The sequence below is a fragment of the Eucalyptus grandis genome, chromosome 11 (assembly GCF_016545825.1).
Source record: "Eucalyptus grandis isolate ANBG69807.140 chromosome 11, ASM1654582v1, whole genome shotgun sequence".
Lineage (NCBI taxonomy): Eukaryota > Viridiplantae > Streptophyta > Magnoliopsida > Myrtales > Myrtaceae > Eucalyptus > Eucalyptus grandis.
Window position 1 is genome coordinate 18,507,420 of NC_052622.1, and position 17,094 is coordinate 18,524,513.

Consider the following 17,094-nt stretch of genomic DNA (forward strand, 5'->3'; position numbering starts at 1 on the left):
GCGGCGGTGGCCAACCTTCGGCAACTATTGGGAAGAGGAAAATGAACAGTCAATCTCAAAAAAAAAGGGGTTGACAAGTGAACAATAAAAGTGGATTTGCATTTCCAAAATACAAAAATAGAAAACTCAAAGCAAGTGAGCTTTTAACTTTCTCAATGTTGACATTTGGCCAATGAGCTTCAGAAAATGGTTGTCAAATGTCTAATATTTTTCTCAAGAGATTTTAAAGAGCTCAAAGCCCCTGAGAGAAGCTGAATCAAACGGGGCCTAAATAAAAGTTTGGGTTTCAAGCATACCAAATTGAAATTTTAGGAACGATATGGCAGGTTCGCAGGGACTACTGATGCCAGATGGCATCACATGGGCCGATGAGGTCAAATGGAATTTGGCCTTTTGGCTGCACGTAATCAAATGGCATTTGGCCTTTTGGCTGCACGCGGTCAAATGTAGCTAAGTCAGCGCAATTTCCGCGCCCAAAGAAAGGCCTCCTTCCCAGCACAGCCGTCGCCGTCGCCAGAACGTTCACGCCTTTCCCTCCCTCGTCCCGGCACCTGCAAACATCGCTATATAGACACTGTCGCTGAAAGTCAAAGACGTCGGTCGCGCGGTTCTTTTCTCGCCTCGTCGCTCTCTGCTTCCTCCCTCTCGACATCCTGCTTCGTCCGGATCATGTAAGTCAACGACCGTGACGGTTCCTACATTTCCTGGGAGTTTGTGCGGTTCGAGTTCGTTTTGTGTGCGCGTGTGTCGGTTATGATGATCCAGTCCTCATGTCTGTTTTGCTTTGGTTTGTTGGCGAAATGCAGGGAGGGAGGGTTGAAGCCGATGGACTCGGAGCAGCTGAGGGAGAACGCGCACAGGATGGTGGATTTCATTGCGGACTACTACAAGTCCATCGAGAGCTTCCCTGTCCTCAGCCAAGTCGAGGTTTCCGTTCGTTCCCTCCTCCTTCATTTTGCATTTCCATGTTATAGTTGATTGAACATTGCGCGCGCAGGTGCGAGAGAGAGAGATTGTTACTACGCATGTGGAGTTTATGTGGTAAATGGTTATGAGCATCTTTTATTTTTATAAATGGTGCTGATGACAGATAGCGATAGCGGTCTTAGAACTTCGAGTTAAAAGCGAGGCGAATGCAATATTTTTGCCTAGCGATATGAAAGGATGACAATACATGTTTCTTTTGCCTTTATCATAGCATCGACAGACTTTGAAGGGGAGAAGGGACTTACCCTCCCTGCACCCCAGGTCTACATTGGATGTTAATCCAGTGTGGTGAAGCAGTGACCTTGTCTTTGAATTGAAATGCTTATGACTCTATTATCCACACCATGTGTTGGGACGAAATTTTCCCATAGATGGTATAACAGGAAAAGAGAAAAGCTTTTTTTTTTTTTACCTTTCTGTAAGCAAGCGAGGGTAATACAAAGAAAGTCACTCTGGTTCCTCCATGCAGCCTGGCTATTTACATAAACTTCTTCCAGATGCTGCGCCTGATCGTCCTGAATCATTGCAACAAGTTCTTGAAGGTGAGGTTCTCCCAGTGCTCTTGTTTATTTGATCAGGACGGGTCAAACTTGGGCAGTTTTATATGGATTCTTAACTTATACTTGCAGCAATACTTCTCACTTGGAATACCAGATTACATAATTTTCAAAACTACGAGAGTATCTATCTTTTGCAGTCAAATGGGTATTTGCAGATTATATTGTATATAGAGGCAAACGGAGAGACCAGTTACACTTGCCAATGGATAAGTCAATTGAAGTAGCTGTTAATCTAAATAATGTATCTCTCTCTATTATATCATATGCAGATGTACAGGCAAAAATATTACCTGGGATGACCCATTGGCAGAGTCCAAATTATTTTGCATATTATCCTTCTAACAGCAGTATTGCGGGTTTTATGGGAGAGATGCTCAGCGCTGGCCTCAACATTGTTGGCTTCAGTTGGATTACTTCCCCTGCTGCAACAGAGCTTGAAATGATAGTTCTGGATTGGCTTGCTAAACTTCTCAATCTGCCTGATGACTTTCTTTCAACGGGTATGCTAACAATCTTGATGGTGTCAAATGGCCTGGTTTTTGTTAAATTACTATACGACATGAAAATGAAAATTACTTCTCCCGATTAAATGAGTCAGTAGAAGAGACACTTTTATCTTGCTCATGATGAATTACTGAAGAAAAAACCTAACAGACTGCTGCATCTCTTTTGGCATCAGTGGTACAGCACGAATAGTTTTCATTTCACGTGGTGTCCATTAAGTTTTATGGGCATAGCCTACATCCAATAAAAAGGGAGACATCCCCTGCCGTTCTTTATTCCATGCAATCAGAGAGTAGCTAGAATCATGCATGCCTTTTCTTTTCTGCGTTAGGAGCTTACCTAGCATAAGCATTCTAGTATAAAAAATATGGAAACGTCCTTATCTACAAGGTTACTCTTTCTAATCTATTTTTCGTAAACTGCTCTTGGGACTAGCACTGATCTAAAATCAAGGAAATGACATTGTTCTGCATCTTCCCCTAATAATTATTATTTGGACTTCATTGGATGAATTGAAGAGTCATAGAGATCAGTTACTTTGTGAATTAGTTTATGGAAAGCGCAGAATTCAAGTTTCATAGAGGATGGCTTCGCAGTTTGCATATTTGATGATTTCTGATTTCTTATGAAGGTAAAGGTGTCATATTTTTCAAAAGTTATTTCACATTGTATGATAATGAGTTAAGAACGAGGGTCATTAACTTGATTATGCAGTGAATATAATGCATAAAACTTTGAGAATTTCATCTTCTGCATTTAAAGCTGAAAGTTTCAGCTTATAGAAAACTGTATCATCAAAACCAAGGAAATAAAGTAGTGGAAGCTGCAGTATATTTGACATGCTGAGACATGCCAAATATTTCAAAACCTTGAAAAAAAAAAAAAAAATACTCTTTCTAAAAAGTCCAGAACCTTGTGCCACATTGGATAGCTTACTGTCAAGTATGATGTTGCAGGACCGGGCGGTGGAGTAATACAGGGCACTGCAAGTGAAGCTGTTCTAGTAGTTCTATTGGCTGCTCGAGATAAGTTCTTAAGTAGAATAGGGAAAAGTTCCCTCGATAAGCTCGTTGTTTATTCTTCTGACCAGACCCATTCCTCCATGCAAAAAGCATGCCAGGTAATCTTGCATGCACTCTCTCGTATATCCCTGGGGATGATACAAGACAATTTCCTCATAAAAGAGGCCAGTGGCTAGTTCACCTAGGAGGACCTAATCTCTATGGTTCATTTACTAGTTTAAATATCCGATTTACCAATCCATTAGGGAGATACATTTGGTCTTCCACTGATATTCAATATACGATACAGGATAGGATGCTTTAGTGCTGAAACAAGAAATGGTCAAACCAGAAAGGTAGATCTATGGGTGATATATTACTTGATTTGGTTATAACTTTACGAGGATATCTTGTCATTGGATGTAACAGGAAGCCCAAGAAATTGAGGGTTCAATATGTATAAAGGAAACGATAATGGGTTTTTCCAAGAGTTCTGAGTAGTTCTGCAGAAAACCTTCAGTTTTTCCATTTTGCAGTCTTAAATATGTGTGTTAAACATATACTGGGCCGAACTTACTGAAAGTTAAACAAGAATGTTATCTATAAAAGCAAGCATTTTTAAGATTCTACTGGACAGGATAACTTTCTGCCATCCTGTAAGGTGAGCTTTATAGCTTTGAGCTATTCCATTTGATTGAACAAATTTACCCTTTTAAAGTGCTGGATTTCAATCCTTGAACCTTTGATGTCCTCAAATACATTCGCCTAAACGTTTCGCCTTCCCTCCTTGTGCTATTTAGATCTCCTTTTACTAGTTTATTGGTAAATAAAACACCAATGTGGTTGTGAGTGGTGATGCAGAAGAAGTAGAATGCTTCTTCTTCCGCGGCATACATCAATAGTAGAAGATGCAAAAATGATTCTCCAGATCATTCCTTCTAAAGATATTTACCAAGTAGACTATGAACTTTATTAGTTGAGCATTTTGTTTCTATATTTCATGGCAGATAGCAGGTATCTATCCAGAGAACTGCAGGGCTCTAAAAACAGATGCTTCTACCAATTATGCGCTCTCTCCTGATTTACTTGATGAAGTGATTTCTCAAGACATATCCACCGGTTTAGTTCCCTTCTTTTTGTGTGCTACAGTAAGTAAGAAGCTTGACATTAGTTCTCATGTTGCTTTTTGTCCATTGACTTCTCAATGCAGCTATATGTTAAGCTATTAAGTATACTGTAAGCTGAGTTCCTATTGGGCTAAGCATAACCGAAAAAAATTGCTTTGTGTAAGCTAATTAGGTCAATATTTCTAAAAAGCATGCTTTCCATATACACGTTGTATTTTGACAGCCATATATGCCATGTAAAGTATTACCATAAATTTACAATGATATTACATGTTTGCTAATTATACTGTTACTAGAAGCAAGGATGAGACAGTTTAAGTGTGGAAGAATCAATGGACTCTTGTTGCCCCTTGTGTTGATTTGGTATGCTGCGTCTTTTTTGATAAATCTTATATGTTAGATTTTAAAGTAGTGAAATGACTTGGGCTAGTGACAAGTTCTCCACAGATTTCCTTGCCCAAAGAAAATAGTGCTGTAATTGCTAGATTAAGCATTCGAGGATGCATTTGATATATAAAAATTGTCTAATATAATCATAATGAACAATTATCAAACGGTTAAAAAATGTCAAATGGAGAATTGGTCTCGAGCAGGAAGATAACTCAAAAGACAGTTATATGGAGTAACATGAGCACATTATGCAATTTAAAAATCCTTTGAAATCTCAACATTGCTTCATTTTGAGTTTCGTTTCGTCCAAAAGTTTTTGCTCTCTAGGACTAGGATATCAAGTTTCAGACACGCTAAAGAAGCTAAGATATCCTTTATTAGGTGGTGAACTCAAAATAGGAACAAGCCATTTCATTTAGTCCAGCTGGTTTTAGTTCCTATCATTTATCCAACCAAGATTTCTTCTTCTTTTTGGCTAGTAAATGCTATCTTGTCTGAATTCATTTGCTGCTTACATACACTAAAATATCAGTCAAGAATCTTCAATTTATGTTCAGGTTGGTACAACTTCTTCAACGGCAGTTGATCCCTTGCCTACACTAGCAACAGTTGCTAAGGTGAGGCATCTGGTATTGTATGGTTAGGTGCTTCGAATGAAGGTCTTAATTATGGCCTAAGTTGTTGAACCCGGTTTGCAATATCTTAAGGTTGATCCAGCATTATACCTTCTTTAAGCTCTAAATATATTAAATGCTTGACTCGGTGCCACATTTTAAGAGGTTAAACTTATTGCTCAAAGTTGACCCCATTCCCATGAAGCATTTAAGGGCTAGCTTTTCCAAAACTCCTTGTCGGTAAATTTCTGCTGTATTAAAAGGCTTTAATAAATAATTGTATCCTGAGGAGTTAGGTTAATACTATTAGCTCATGATGGGCCACTGTTGGCTGAAGAAATGCCATTTGGACGAAAGCCATTTCTTTGTCCAGCTTTCAATTTGGGATACCCTGCATCTCTTTTCTTGATTTGAATTATGGCCTCATAATAAGGTAAGAGGTTTTCTGTTGAATGCAATTGCTTCTTTACTAAAGAATGAACCCATGGTGGGATAAGGTGGTGCACCGTTAACTCCTTCCTTCACTCTTATAATTTTTAGACACTCCTAATTTGACCATCCTTAGTTGAGGTACCCAGTATCGAATGTATCCTCCAACATTTCACTGTATTTTTGCTCTTTCCTTGTTATTATCCACCTATAAAGAACTTCATTTTACAAACATAAGTCAACTAGTGTTTTTGTCTATTATGAGAGCTGATAAGATCAGGGTTTACCAGAGCAATCTTTTAATTAACATAAAGGTTCTTTTGCGTTCTGGTTGTATGATCCATTCGTTGTATGAGAAGTGCATCTCTGAATGAGGAATTTTATGAACTTTTTCAGAGAAATGGAATGTGGTTCCATATTGATGCTGCATATGCTGGAAGTGCTTGTATATGTCCTGAATATCGGCCATACATTGACGGTGTTGAAGATGCTGATTCATTCAACATGAATGCACATAAGTGGTTTCTGACAAATTTTGATTGCTCACCTCTCTGGATAAAAGTAAACCATATGCTTTCTTATGTCATATGTTGATGAGATTGATGCTCCTTATCCTTGTGTTTGCGATGACTCTCTTACATGTCTAAATATTTGTCTACATTGCCTTTTTTTGTTTTATTATACTGAACAGAAGCAGGCAGGTCTAAGTCCTGCAGTCATAGTACACTTGTCGTGCTTAATGTCCTCCCTTAAGATTCTATTGCAGACATCCTTTAATATAAATCCATGGTTCTGTTTTAAAGAAAATTGGATGGCACTAAAATGAGTTTTTTGCATCGTTAGCAGTGGCTGACATGTGAGAAAATACAGCATGCAACACTATGAACACCTCATAGGGCAAGCACCAATGTTATTACTTGTACATTTTTTTTTTTCTAATTCTGCATGTTCTGCAGAATAATGTTATTGTAATTTCCACTCAAATGGTCAGTCATATAACATATAGCAGCAAGATTGAAATAAGCTTTTTTTTTTTGGTTGTCCAATTAGGCCCTGTTTGGTAACCATCCAAACAGGCTAAAATCTGATTTTTTGTTCCCGGGATCAATTTAGGAACAGAATCGTGTTTGGTAAAATTTTTGTTCTCGAGAACAGATTGGGAGTAGAATCAAGAATAAAAAAAAATGCGATTCTTGTTCCAAAATCCAAAAAATCAAAAATCAAAACCAACTATTTTCTTCTCTTTTCTTCTTCTTCAATCGTGGGGTTGCTATCCGCCACCGTCTGCCACCGTCCGCCACCGTTGCCGCCGGTCGTCGGCAACCAGTTTAACGAGCTCGCCGGAGGCTCGCTAAACTAGGGCGAGGTCCAGTGAGCTTGCTAGAGGCAAGCCTCGCGACACCTAACCCCACCGGTGACCAGGCGGGCCTTGCCCAACCTCGCTAGTGGCGAGGCAGGCCTTGCCCAACCCCGACAAGGCTCGGCCGACGAGGGCCAGCCTTGCCGAGGGCCGCGACGCTCTGGTGAGGTCACTGGCCTCATATGGCCGGTTGCCGGTCCAGTGACCAACCCGAAGAAGAAGAAGAAGAATAGGAGAAAAAAAAAAAAAAAAAAGAAAAAAAAAAAAAAGGAAAAAAGTATAAAAATTAAAATAAATTAATTTGAAACGAAATCAATGAGCACGATACCAAACACAATTTTATTCCGAATTAGAAATTTTGGAGCGGTTACCAAACGTCTTAAAATGCTTATAATCTATTCTTGGAAACAGAATAAAAAAAAAAATTGTTTCTGATCAGAATCTATTCTCGGGAATAAAATCGTTATCAAACGTACCCTTAAGAAGATATAAGATTCGATTTCTTGTCTGTATTATATAGGAATGGTTCTTTTGTATAGTTTATCTCTTGTCAATGCAATACCACAACTGAGATTGATCTTTCTTATAAGTGACCATATTGACAATCCTGCAGAAAAACTCCACTGGTAAAAGGTCATAAAAATTATATGTGAATTCGCTGATTCTTGACATCCTTTTGACCACTGATTATTCAATATCTAGTTAAGTTTGGATAGTGACATCCCAGAGGAACATTATTTTATCCAAATAGTGCAATTGCATGTCATTTGCCTTTATTTTTACTTTCAAATGCTATTTGTTTTCTTTACCAGGACAGAAATGCGTTGATTCAGGCCCTTTCTACCAATCCAGAGTACCTAAAGAACAAGGTAGTGTTTCATGATAGTTGGTGTGTTACTATGTCCTTGAAGTCGTTTGGAAAAGTAGAAATGGAGTCTGTCTACCATTCGCTCATCACTACCCTCTCTTTTATCATTTTTGTATTGTCCTTTATGCTGCTATTCCAGTACTTTCTCCCGAAACCTTTAATGTTAAGACAGAAATGAAAAGATTCACAAGTATGTAGTCTACGCGTTACATCTTGGCTTGTGTTTCATGTTTCCATCTTTTTTGCAAGAGAAAGGGAAATCGCTTTTTACTCCAGAAATAATTGCATTTTTACCATCTATAATACTTGGGAAAGTTTTTATGAGTAAGGTACAGATCACGATGATCTGCATGTCTTCTAGAACTAATTCTATTTAATAACTCTTTGGTAAGTTTATTCACTACAATTTTCTCATGAGTTTTTGAAAAAAACTGCCATTCGTCTCGTGAGACGGTAAAGAGGTTAGGTCTTGTGGCATTTCGGTGTTTTAGAAACATGAATGTTTTTAGTCTCGCTTTTTCCTCATTTCAGTAGAATCCACGTGTACTCGCTACAAGATGGATGAGATGGGTACTACATGTCCTATCACTAATGGGCCCTCCGTCTTAATGTCAGTAGTGCTGCGAAGAATTAATTCAAACTGGAAAAAGTGGAATTGTCCTTTTTTCCCTGTTTTACAGTGACAAGACTATTTGCAGGCATCACAAGCAAACATGGTTGTGGACTACAGAGACTGGCAAATTCCTCTTGGGCGTCGTTTTAGGTGGATTTTATCGAAATGTTCTCAACAAGTGCTTTGTTATGTGATGTGCCTGTGGGGCTGCAAGGATTGTACATAATTTCTTGTGCTTCTTGCCTATCTGCTAATGGATTACGTTGTATTGATTTCTACTGTTCTTCATAGATCACTGAAACTTTGGATGGTTTTACGGCTGTATGGTGTACAAAATCTTCAGCAGTACATCAGAAACCACATTGAGCTGGCCAGACAGTTTGAAGGTCTTGTCAGTAATGATCCTAGATTTGAGGTAACTGTCTGGTCACTAGTGAATGATTTTTCATAAATTGCCGTTTATGTTCCTTGACTAATGAGACTCTGCCTACGCACGCCCAAACTAGACCTCAATTTGTAAACATATATGTGCACTGTAGAAAGAGAGAATTATCTCTAAAGCTTGTTATTTATGAATTATAATATTTCTTTATTACATTGTACAAGTAGGTTGTCACCCCTCGAGTATTTTCACTGGTCTGTTTCCGTCTCCTCTCTCCTGACAACGATGGAGATAAAGGAAATAAATTGAACCGTGATCTATTAGATGCGGTAAACTCAACTGGGAAAATCTTCATTTCTCACACTGTAAGTTCATTGGTTTCGTCGAACCATCCAAAGATAACAATGCCCTTTGTCTTCTGTGCTTCCACCTAAAGAAAAGAAGCCATCTTACATTTCATACTGATGCAGGTTCTCTTGGGTACTTACATCTTACGCTTCGCGGTCGGGGCTCCATTGACAGAAGAGAGACATGTTCATGAAGCATGGAAGGTTCTGCAAGACGAGGCATCTAAGCTGCTGGCTACTGTTCAGAATAACTAAGATGTTCTTGTGCCATATAATCTCAGGATCGACTCTTTTTTTGCAGAGACCACAAGGTTTCTCTCTTACTGGGAGAAAGTTCATTAGGCAATTTTCTTAGACATGATTTATCCTGGTTGCAGTCCTCTGGATAGCCAGTACTGATTTAATCATATTAAAATCTGTTAACGGTTTTAAAGCACCTACAATCTTTTAGTGACGAACCGGACTCGATACAAGAGGGTATAGGAACAGTGCTTGAAACATATCGCTCCTAATAGTACTATCATTATACCCATTAAGGATGTGAAATTATTTATGCAAAGAAAAGTTGTGATTAGGGAAAGAAGTCTTAAGTTTTGATAGTCCAGTCAGGTTCAACCTCTGGTTTAGGTTGCGAAAACCAATTTTCCTAAACATTTCTTAGTTTTGATTAGGGAAAGAAGTCTTAAGTTTTGATAGTCCAGTCAGGTTCAACCTCTGGTTTAGGTTGCGAAAACCAATTTTCCTAAACATTTCTTAGTTTAGAAAATTCGAAAAATTCGAGAGGCAAAAATCATAGAGAAAAGGGGGACATGCAGGACAGACGGCAAGCAAATAAATAAGGTCTGTGCTGTCAAAAATGAACCATAGATTTATGCTCCTGATGAGCTGGATTTGCTCACTTCTGCATTTCCCTCAGCTAGTCATTACCATTCTTAAAGATCTCCAGGCTCAACCTGACATATCAAAGGCCTAGTAGGCCAGACCAAGATGAACTCTCTTTTGTCTTAATTAAACAGACAATGCACCAGCTTATCCATTATTTCGCAATTGGTGAGGATGAGTTAGGTAATGATCTATGAAATTTTAGATGGAGAGAAATTGTTATTTTCATTCATATCTTCTGGTATAGGTTAATACATAGATAAATCCTAGCAAACAAAAATAAAGGAAAGAAAGCCTAAAAAAGGAGAAAAGATAAAATCCCACAATTTGTGGGTTAACAACTATAATCGCATAATTTGTGGGATTTAATCAGACTCAAATCAGAATAAAAAATCTCCTAAAAAATCCTATGTATTTATAGCCATATAATCTATCTATTTACATATCAATACTCCCCCCCCAAGCTGCTGAATAGATATCTTCCATTCCTAACTTGGAAATTAGCTCATGAAAACTTCCACCATTAAGCCTTTTGGTCAAGATATTCGCCACTTGCTATCCTAAAGGAACATAAGACAAACAAATCAATCATTCTTCAAGTTTTTTCCTTGATGAAGTGCCTATCAATCTCAATATGTTTCATCCCGTCGTGCTGCACAATATTATGAACAATATTTATTGCAGACTTATTGTCACAAAATAGCTTTATAGGACTCTACCACTCAACCTTCAAGTCATCAAGAATGATCTTGATCCATAATAACTCACATATTCCTTGAGTCGCTGCCCTAAACTCAGATTCTGCACTTGATCTTGCCACCACATTCTATTTTTTACTCCTCCAAGTTACCAAATTACCTCCAAGGAAGGTACAATAACTAGTTGTAGACCTCCTGTTAACCATTGAGCCTACATAATCCACATCTGTATAAGCCTTGAGCTTGAGATATGGGCTCCTCTTGAAAAGTATTCCCTTTCCTGGACCACCTTTTAAGTAGTGTAGGACTCGATGAACAACCTGTAGATGTGATTCTTTTGGTTATGCATGAATTGACTAGTCAAGCTGACAACTTCTTTAGGAGATATGGTCGGGTATGAGTAAAGTAAATTAACTTTCCCACCAATTTGCTAATACATTTTTGATCCACTATTGCCTCCTCTTTTGCTTATGTTTGCCTCTGGTTCGGCTTTATTGGAGTAGCTACTGGTTTGCAACCAAGCTTCCCAATTTCTTCCGAAAGATCTATCACATACTTTCGTTGTGAAATAAAGACCCCTTACCTAGAGTACGAAACCTCAATTTCCAGAAAATACCGTAGCTTTCCTAACTCCTTTATTTCAAATTCCTTAATCAAGCACTCTTTCAGCCACTATTTCTCCCTTTCATCATTGCTTGTGACTATTATGTCAACAACATACACCAACAATGTTGTAACTCCCCCATGTCCGAGTGTTTTGTGAACATTGTATGATCTCTCTACCTTTGTTTATACCCAGATGCCTTCATGATTCTAGCAAACCATCAAAACTAGGCTCTAGGTGATTGCTTGAGCCGATATAATAATTTCTTAAGTCTACAAACCTTTTATGGTGTTTCCTTTCCTTCAAAACCAGGTGGGATGCTCATGTAGATTTTCTCTTCCAAATCTCCATGTAAAAATGCATTCTTTACATTATCTTGTTGAGGTTCACAATCAAAATGAGCAGCTAAAGATAATAAAACTTTTACAATATTCATTTTAGCCACTGGTGCAAATGTCTCTTGATAATCCACTCCATATGTTTGAGTGTAACCCATCGCAACCAATCTTGCCTTATACCTCTCGAGAGAGCCATCTGCCTTGTACTTTACAATGAATACCCACTTGCAACCAACTAGATTTTTCCCCCTTGGCTTTGTCAACAATTTCCCATGTTTTATTTTTTTCGAGTGCTTCCATCTCTTCTTTCATGGCATTCATCCATTTCTCTTTTGACAGTGCTTCAGACAAGGTGTTAGGGACATCAATTGTGTTTAAACTCACAATAAAGTTTCTGCATGATGATGATAATTACTAAGGGACACATAATTTGATAGTGGATACACCGGTTTCTTGGTGGACTCTCTAGTCCATTTTCTAATAGCAATAGGTAAATCAAGATCACTCTCAGGTGTATCACTAAGCTGTTCATCCAAAGGAGATTTGAAACTTATTGTGCTTTCATTGACAATACCCATAGTGGTATTTTGGACATGCTCTTGTGTTGGAACGGCTGTCCTCCTTGAATACACCTGAGAAAATCTCTTGGAATCATGAATATGAGTTGGACTAGGGGGAATAGGAACAGAGACAGGTTAGTGTGTGGGAGATTGTGGTGGACAAGAGATAGGATTCAAGATAGGTTCATAAGCAACAATGGATGAGTTTTTTGTTGATAGGGACATTGGAAGATGAATCTAAGTTATCAATGACACAAAGGTCCTTATCTTCCATGACTAAAAAATCCTCCTGAAGTTAAAGATTGTGAAAAGTATGGTTTATTCTCAACAAAAGTGACATTAGAAGGAGGATGGTAACATTTATAGCCTTTTTGTGTTTGTGAGTAACCAAGAAACACACATTTGATTGCAAGAGGATCTAACTTTCCTTGTTGATAATAATGAATGAGACTAAGTCAAAAGAATTAGAACTACGGTGATTGCTAATAGGAAATGGTACACGATTATGCTTGGTTAATTCACAAACATCAGAATGGAAGTCTTTAATATTCAGATCTTTAAACAATGATGGAAACATAATTCTCAAGACTTGAAAGAACGGATGACCAAAACGAAAATGATGAAGCCAAATGGCTTCTTTATTTGAAGTTAAGATATGACAAAGACGGATTATTCATGATCCTTCTTGTAGTGAGAGGTGTTTTAAGGTAGTAGAGTCCATTTTGTTCCTTAGCAAGTCCACTCCTCCTCTCCGAGTCCCAATCCTGAAAAACACAGTAAGATGGGTAAAAAACAGCTTGACAATGAAGATCTTCTATGAGTTTCTGTATTGAGATAAGACTGGCAGATAGTTTAGGGACATGAAGAACATCTTTAAGGACAAGATTAGGTGTGATAGGAACATTTCCAACCCCTACAACAGTAGCAAGAGACCCATTTGCCACAATAATCTTCTTATTGCTAGGATAAGTTGTATAAGTGCTTAAATGGGATGAGGTGCGAGTCAAGTGGTCAGTAGACCCTGAATCAATAACCCAAGAATTACCCGAAAGTGCTAGTGAGCATGCACTAGAGGGTTTATTAAGAGGCCCCAACAAACCTCTTAATTTCTCAATTTCTTCACTACTAAAGGTTGCTTTCTCCTGAACTTCTTCTTGACCAGCTTTCTCAGTTAGGGGGACCTGAGGCCTTGGCTGTGTTGCTCGATTCACCCACTCTCGGCCTGAAGTAGTTGATTTGCCATTCAATTTCCAACATTGTTCTTTTGTATGTATGGGCTTCTTGCAGTAGACACACCACAAGCTATCCCGGTTGTCTTTCCTTGGCAAGTCACCATTTTCATCAACCTTTCTAGTTGTCAAGGCTGACCCTTCTATAGCTTGCGGTTCTAGCATGACGGATCAACGGTTTTCTTCCGCCCAAATCAAGTATAATGTTTCCTCCAATGATAACACTTCCTCCTTGCCAAGTATTTGAATTCTGACTTGGTCAAATTCAGAATTAAGCCCGGCTAAGAAATCGTAGACCCGATCTTTTTCAATAAAACTCTTTAGAATGGACATATCATCTGGACACCACATCTGAAATACTTGATAATGATCGAGTTCTTGCCATAAGTTCTACAAAGAATTAGCATACTTGATAACAATTTTACCTCCTTGCTTTGTCCACTGGTTTTCACCTTAATTTCATACACCCGGGCTGCATCACGAGCCTTTGAATACGTCCGTTGAACGGAATCCTAGATCTCCTTTGTGGTTAGTAGAAACATACAAGTGTTGCTTATGGCTGGTTCCATGGAATTCCATATCCATGACATGATCATAGAATCGGCCTCATCTCACGCATCAAAATTAGGATCTCCATTATTGGGTCTTATCCCAAGTAAATGGGTGAGTTTTCCTTTCCCCTTCAGATACGTCTTGACAAATTATGACCACTTGAGGTAGTTCTTCTCATTCAATCTATAGGTTGGCTTGATATTATGAAGATCACCTGTCATGTGTGTTGAGGTGACCTCCCTAGATTGGTTCATGATAGGATCTATGGCTTTGGGTGTGATTTCAAATGTGGCCATTTTGGAGAGTGAATGTTAAGAAGAGAACAAGGGCAATAGTGCAGCTATGAAAGCTATGTAAAGAAGAAAGAATTTTTTGGAGAATAATAGACAGCAAAGAAAACAGAAAAACTGCAACAATGAAGGCTGCAATAGAAAACTAGAAATCTATTTCTAGAGAATAATAGATAGCAACGAAGGCTGAAAAGCGCAGCAATGAAGACTGCAATTTTAAATTTAGGAATCTAACCTAGAGCTCTGATATCATGTGAAATTTTAGATGGAGAAAAATTGTTATTCTCATTCGTATCTTTTGGTGCTTTACAATGTTGTATTTATAGGCTAATACACAAATAAATCCTACCAAACAAAAATAAAGGAAAGAAAGCCTAAAAAAGGAGAAAAGCTAAAATCCCACAATTTGTGGGTTAACAGCTATAATCCCATGATTTGTGGAATTTAATCAGAATCAAATCAGTATCAAAAATCTCCTAAAAAATCCTATGTATTTACAACCATATAATCTGTCTATTTACAACTCAACAGATGCTATGGATACTGGGAGGAAATATTTAGTGATTCCGAAGCACTGCGTCAACAACTGACGTGGCATGTACCGCCATACAAAATGCACTAATTAGATAGCGCTATAAATCATGGTTAGGTATTTAAACAAGTGAACCGTGTTCAGGCGATTAGGGATTCGCTAGCTTGCTTTCTTTGTGAATTGGTTCTATAGATTAAGCTTAAGGTGCATGGTTACAAGCTAACTGCACCACCAGATGATCTATTACTATGAGTGCTTTTCATCAAATGAATAATAGGTCAGTTAAGACCATTCAAGTTCAAAGACATATCATGCAATAACCAATACAAATCATGTTGAGATGCACGTGCTTGTTAAAAAAAAAAGTCAGAATACAAAATTTGATGTATTATGAATTAGTTAATATATCATAATTAGCTCATAACACTTGGATATGTTGATTGGCTTAGATTTAATCTCATTTTTGACAATTTTCCCAAGTAAAGGTATCAAATTTCTATTGTGTGTCCCCAACATTACAATGCTTTTACATATGTTGTTTGTTCTTGTTTGCGTCAGATTTATAAATTTCCTAAGTAGACAGAATTAGTGCATACCAATTCGATAAGCAAGCTCTTTGCCGTTAAGGGGATATTCGCTAGGGGCGACGCAATTTGAAGCTAAGGAATAGTGATGCTAGGAGGAGCATCGGACGAATTACAGGCATGATGTTTCAACTCTTAAAACGACTATAGACACCCGTAAAGCATCTCACTTTGGTTATAAGTACCATTGTCCCATCGATTGCCAACCACTTTCAACCTATTACACGTTGAGTTAAAGTTCATAAACCGTTTGTGTTATTTTTCCCAACTAAAACACTCCTCAACAAAGTGTTATAACAACATTTCTCTTTGTGGATCCTGCTTTGTAGCAGCCCTTGGCTAACCTCGTCGATTATACAAGTGGCGCTTTCCAAGCTACGGAAAATAATTTGATTCTCCGATCACGAGAGCGAACCACCGCTCCTCCTCGCCCGCCGGCGAAGCAAAAAGTGCCCTTGAAGTTCAAGAAAATTACCTCTATGCCATTTCCGTATTTCTCGTTCGTTCCAATTGGTTGAAGACTATTTATTCTCTATTGCTACTTAGGCATCAATTATTGCACTTTGGTCCTTAATTAATTTACAAATAATTGCTTTAGCAGAAATCCGGGGGGTATTTTTGGGCCTCAAGGGAAGCGACCAACTTCAAAAGCTCGTGCACGTACGGTATATGTTGCGAAAATTACCAAGAAATCCTACATCTATAATATGGATATCAATCCACTTTTAAACTTTTCAATGTGACCAATTCGCCATACCACATAAGATAACATTAGTAATTTCAGACATAAAAAAAGGCCAGAAAGGCTACATTGGCTAATTGTTAAAATATTCAAAGAAAATATTAGTCAAATTAAAAAGATTAGGATTGAATTGGCATCTACTTAATAGGTTTAGAATTTTTTTAATTTAGTTTTCTCTTTATATGTTTTTTTTTTTTTGGGTAAGAAGTTTTCTCTTTATATGTTGCTGCTGCTCAAGATTTATTTTTTCGGGCAAACTACCACTTGAGATTAATAGGGAAAAGTGCCAAAAAAGTCCTAAACATTTTGCCTTTGTGCCAATTTAGTCCTAAACCTTTTTTTTTATGCCGATTTAGTCCTAAACCTTTTTAAGTTGTGCCAATTCAGTCCTTTCCGGCCAATTTTAGCCGGATTTTGCTGATCGGACGCCGGCCGGCTGACGTGGCATCTTCGGCGCGACGTGGACAACTTTTAATAATATTTTTTTATTTTAAAATATTTTTAAATACTTTTAATATTTTAATATTTTTAATTTTTTAATTTCTTTTTTTCCTCCGGCCCGGTCGCCGAGGTCCGGCGACCGGCCGAAGCGACCGCCGACGAGGGCGAGGGCCGGCGAGGGTGAGCCTCGCCGGCCCTCGCGCATCGAGCCATGGGCGAGGCGGCCATGGGCGAGGTCGGGCGAGGGCCGGCGAGGCTCGACCTCGCCGGATCCGGCGAGGCGAGCCTCGCCCATCGCCCATGGCCGGATCCGGCGAGGTCAGCCTCACCTCGCCGGCGATCGCCTCGGCGGTCGCCGGACCCCGGCAACCGGCTGGAGGAAAAAGACAAAATTAAAAAAAAAATAAAAATAAAAAAAAAAAAAATTTTAAAAAAAAAATAAAAAATATTTTAAAAATAA

The 17,094-nt window shown here is 38.4% G+C and overlaps 1 protein-coding gene across 1 annotated transcript; it reads left to right on the top strand.

The window, feature by feature from the left end:
* The first annotated feature begins 491 nt into the window (after positions 1–491).
* On the top strand, positions 492–9,614 carry LOC104425218 (tyrosine decarboxylase 2). The gene is made up of 13 exons (XM_010037843.3): positions 492–671; positions 807–927; positions 1,457–1,529; positions 1,817–2,047; positions 3,008–3,171; positions 4,060–4,200; positions 5,127–5,186; positions 6,009–6,173; positions 7,785–7,841; positions 8,539–8,603; positions 8,745–8,868; positions 9,063–9,200; positions 9,306–9,614. Coding segments are annotated over exons 1-13 (1,473 nt in total). The 5' UTR covers positions 492–669; the 3' UTR covers positions 9,438–9,614.
* Positions 9,615–17,094: the final 7,480 nt, after the last annotated feature.

Coding starts and splice junctions, on each gene's coding strand:
- LOC104425218 (XM_010037843.3), top strand. Junction 1,530..1,816: donor ATTGCAACAAGTTCTTGAAG/GTGAGGTTCTCC, acceptor TATCATATGCAG/ATGTACAGGCAAAAATATTA. Junction 8,869..9,062: donor GTAATGATCCTAGATTTGAG/GTAACTGTCTGG, acceptor TTGTACAAGTAG/GTTGTCACCCCTCGAGTATT.